General features: G+C 36.6%; 1 protein-coding gene across 2 annotated transcripts; it reads right to left on the bottom strand.

The window, feature by feature from the left end:
• On the bottom strand, window positions 1-4,894 carry stx10 (syntaxin 10). 2 transcript variants are annotated; one of them, XR_013796023.1, is made up of 9 exons: window positions 4,745-4,876; window positions 4,074-4,243; window positions 3,749-3,843; window positions 3,584-3,646; window positions 3,389-3,490; window positions 2,601-2,707; window positions 2,413-2,507; window positions 1,654-1,820; window positions 1-1,569 (listed from the first exon to the last, which is right to left on the bottom strand). XR_013796023.1 is itself a non-coding variant. In XM_079598525.1 (8 exons), the coding sequence occupies exons 1-8, from the start codon at window positions 4,777-4,779 to the stop codon at window positions 1,744-1,746; spliced, it is 744 nt and encodes a 247-aa protein (XP_079454651.1). In that variant the 5' UTR covers window positions 4,780-4,894; the 3' UTR covers window positions 1-1,743. The 2 variants fall into 2 exon arrangements, 1 of the variants encoding a protein (XP_079454651.1); XM_079598525.1 differs by having other exon boundaries at window positions 1-1,820; window positions 4,745-4,894.

The following is a 4,894-nucleotide window of genomic DNA, read 5'->3' as shown; positions in this document are numbered from 1 at the left end:
TGGCATGTCAAAGTCATAAACTTTATTCAGGGACCATTTGAATTTATCAAGATGCCAAAATAAAGCCAAAATTTGTATACAATACAAATGCTTACAAAAACAAGTGACAAGGGCATTAGACTTTTGAAATGCAATTATTTATATGCAGGCAGCACTGAAAGACATTACTTTGCAAATAAAAGACAATCAAATGCGTACCAAATCTCCCTAAAAGGGCATGTAAGAGGTAATAAGTTTTAGTTCATTGTTCCACATTTTTAATAGCAGTGAATACTAAAATATGTTAAGGCTAAGAATTTTCAAAAAAATCTTACGTGTGAAGTTGGATCTGATTTTCAGTTAAGGGTTTATTTACTTAATCATATTACAAGAAACAAGAGAATACTGAAATGTGTCATATTCAGAGAGGAAAGCATTTACACTGAACATAATACATTCACCCACAGGCAGGCACGTAGTGTCTCAGATCAGAGGGCACACTGGAAACAACTCATTGGCACGGAGGTACAAAATGTTCATTAACACACCCACAGATGGGCACACTCTGAGCTCAAGTTCAGGAATAGAAATATCAAGTGATGATCCTAACTGTGGGGTCCGATCAGCTCTTTATGGGATGTTGTCAGTTAATATAGCTGACTTTCAGTACATGCATCTCGCTGCAATTAAAAGAGCAGTTAATAGCATTTTCCTTTGAAAAATAGTCAAATGACAAATATTTATATTATTATTATTAGAGTAATAGGTCTGGAATATCACTTTGGCATGCAGTGAAGGCTTAACCCACACCATCAACCGAGACAAAGAATGTATATGTCCAAATGATTCTATACACATCTCCACAGTAATATGAGACGTCACTGTCCAATGTACAGTAATCTCAAAAACAATGCATACAATTATATTTTAAAATATGGGGAAACAATTACAAGAATAACCAAATCATAGTCTAAAACATGGGAAAACCCATAAAAGCAGCACATCCATGAAGAGTCATGAAAAGTGCAGGCAAATTAGATAAGCTCACTCAAATAATGCAATAAAGTGTCAGATTTATCCATAAAGGAAAAGCAAATATGTAAAATACAAACGTTAAAGGTGTGGCTTTGCTTTAAAACTATTTAAATAACCCCACATTTCTCGCTATAATTTCCTTTTCCAATTTACAAACAATTTCCAATGCACACCATCATAGGTTATTTGTTTCTATCATGACGTTACAGATCTAGAGGGCGCTATGAGCCTGCATTACTCATTGTGCTTGAAATCTCAATCAAACCAATAACAACAACATTTAAATTGTTACATAATTGGTGAACATATTTATGGTCAACCTCTTTCACGGGCATTTATAATGTACACAATTACTATGCTGCTGTAAGAATCAAACATATAAAAATATAATAAGGCAATATCAAATTCCTCATCCCCCACTTTATACTCTGTACCACAATAAAACATAAGAAATATAATAACTGTTAACTTCCATCTCAGCTCTAGTGAAATTCTGAAATAGACCTTCCAGTCGACAATGAGTCCAATCCAAAAGCAGCGGGAGAGAGTGAAATGCTGAGAGTCAGAAGACATATGGATTAGATGAAGGCAAAAAGACGAGAAAGGACTATAAAAAAATAACTGGGATCTCTTTCTCACAAAGGATCATGGAAGCTGAGGTGGAAGAATCATGGTAAAATTCTTCTGTATTTTGGCATGATGGAGGGCCAAACCGAAGAAGAGTCTGGTTTAAATGGCGAAGAACAAAATGAGCACCACGATCAGTATGATTACAAGAACACCGATAACACACCACTGTCTCCGACCTGCAACACACAAAACATATGACCAAGTCAAAATCTCATACCAATCTCATGCTCGTTTCTTAAGCCAAGCAAAATGAAGATAATTAAAGATATAAAGCTTGTGAAAACAAAGAATGAGAACCTGTTTTGAGAAAAAATTAAATGCTTCCTTTTAGGTCAATAAGATTTTTTCGTTCAGAAAAGATATATATAGTATAAAAAAAATGACAACACTTTTGCACTGTTACAAAAAAATCTATTTTAAATAAATGCTGCTCTTTTGAACATTTTTATTCATAAAAAAAAATGTCAGTTTTCACAAAAATATTAAGCAGCACAAATATTTTCAACATTGATAATAATTAGAAACATTACACTGAACACTGGAGTAATGATGCTCAACAGGAATAAATTAACAATATTCCTGTTTTTACTGTATTTTTGAACAAATAACAATCTTGGTGAGCGCAACATCTTTCAAAAACATTTCAGAAAAACTTTTGAATGATAAATATAATAACATAACATTTTAGGCTGAAATTACAAACATTTGCTGTGATGTAAAAACGTGAACAAAGTAGAAGAACACACAATAATGAGTAAAAGCACTCACTGCTGGTCATGTGTGAAACCTTCTCCACTTTCTTCAACACTGAGTCCATTCTAGAACCGGTCTGGTCCATCTCCTCAGTAAACTCCCCGAGCATACTAGGACAAAAAGCACACATGGCAATAAAAATAGACATCGAGTGTAAGAAAAATCCACATGCCAGTGTTTCTGTTTATTCTTCAATATCCTACACTGCCTGTTCATCCAGCTCGTCTCCTATCCTGCTGGACATGTCCTTTAGGACACGGATACTGCCCGTGACCAGCTCCAAGTGCTCATCCTGGTCCTGCATGATCAGCTGCACAGAAAGACAAGTTGGGAAAGTTATGACGTAAAACGAACAAAGAAGAAATATTTACCATTTTATGCCAATTGAAAAGTGTGCTATTAAAGTTGCCATGAAATCAAAATGGACAATTCTTGTTTTTTTAATGGAAAACTGCAGTTTTCTAAATCTTTTTATTCATGTGCCCTAGTGAACTTTAATAAAAAATAACTCTTGCAGCGACATCTCTTCTCTGATGACATGTTTACTGGTGCGAGGGCGGGGCAACCTGTCACTCACATGAGATCAACCAATAGCAAACCACAACGATCCAACTATCCAATCAATTCCCGATTGACAAAATCAAGCCGTTTCACTCTGATAATACATCACAAAAGAGAAGAACATACTATCACAACTTCCAATTTATGCCATTACAAAGCTGAAAAGATTTTTTATTTTTTTTTAATAACTCTGAAAGAAGAAAGTCATATACATCTAGGATGGCTTGAGGCTGAGTAATCTATGGGATCATTTTAATTTTTGGGTGAACTATTCCTTTAAGTATCTGAACTACTTGGCAATAAAAGGTCACATTTCCTTGTTTTCTGTGAAGCTTATAAGATGCTCTTTGGAATATTGTCAAGTAATGCTGGATAAGAAAATAATATTTTCAGCGATAACAAACTATTTTTTTGACCTCATGTATTTTACCTGCTGCTGTTCCTGTTGCTCCTGAATGTATCTGGAGTTTGCAGACACCAGGTGAGGCTCCAGACCGGCGTAACGATCCTTTGCTGTGGCCCCCAGCAGAGCCTGTCAGACACGGACGCAAACATGACCATATAAATCCATTCAGAGTCATTTTAGTGAACTAGTGAATGAATCACTCCTGAATGAATCACTCACCTGTCTGTTTTTCTTCTCTGCTTGGGCCACAGCTGAAGGACTAGAGAGCTGCTCCTTCATAAGCTACACACAGAAACACACTCATGTACATGACAAAAACTAAGACTACACCATATAATTAATATATATAAAAAAATATATATAGAATAGGAGAGTGATTGACACCTGCACAGAATTCCGTGTTCGCTCCACAAAGTCCTGCCTCTCCTGGAGTTCATGTTCCCCTAAACGGAACTTTCCAGGGTTTGCCTCCACAATACCTGATACTGTCAAGGATTATAACAAGTTCTGCATATACATTACCGTTCAAAAGTTTAAGATCAGTAGAAAAGTATTTTCTTTTTGAAAACTATAGTCTTTTAACACCTTAATCTCTCTTTTGCTAAACGAGGTATCAAGGCTCACAGTATTTGTGTAACATTCCGTCTACTAAGGTGTCGTCATTCTGATATTTAAAGGCATCATTGGGCTTTGGTTCATGGCAGGATACTGATGGTTTCATGCAGGTCCTCTAGGTCCCAGTCGATGGCCCTCAGGCAGTTTCGGAGTTCATTGGTGCTCCAGTCCAGCTCATCGCGACTGACGGGTGTTTCTTCCTGCAGCAGTTCCTCCCAGCGCTCAAACAGCCCCTGTGCTTTAGACAGGGCCTTCTGCACCTCCCTGCCAGATAGAGGAGCAAACTGTCAAATCCTTTCTACTTCAAATGAATGAAAGGTGTTTATCAGAAGCAAACAACTTTTACATAAGCACTACGCCAGTGGTAGTTAGGCTACTGTCATGTTGGGGTGATGTATAAGATTAATTTGTGGTTTGTATCTGTACATTAAATGAATGACAGAGCCACACAAACACATGCAACATAAATCAGTGTGTGTTTACACTCCAGTCAACACAAGCCATTACTATAAAATGTCTCTGGCTTCTTTAGACTTCTTTAAATCTCAACTAAAAACACACCTATATTTTGTTTCTTAGGGACGTTTATAAGTAACGTTAAAATCACATGGAAACATTAATAATGTGACAATAACTGGAGCTCCAGGTAGTGATGAAGATGCTTCATTAACACTTAAATTAACCTGTCAATATCAAACTCGTGTCATTTAGACAAAGACGGAAGACAGACATTAAGGCAGGGAAGAGGAAGATAACTTTTCTTACCCTTTAACCACGAAAAAAGGATCCTCCATCGACATATTAGCCCCTCTGGTTTAGGAGCTGCGTGAAGTCAACTGCAAGATGGATTGTATACGCACGCACGAGTTTTCAAAATAAAAGCTCCTAAACTCTAAACAAACATGCATAGATATC

Source organism: Phoxinus phoxinus (genome assembly GCF_949152265.1).
Source record: "Phoxinus phoxinus genome assembly, chromosome: 22".
Taxonomy (NCBI): domain Eukaryota; kingdom Metazoa; phylum Chordata; class Actinopteri; order Cypriniformes; family Leuciscidae; genus Phoxinus; species Phoxinus phoxinus.
Note: the sequence above shows the minus strand (reverse complement) of the source record. Positions and strands in the feature narration are given on the sequence as shown.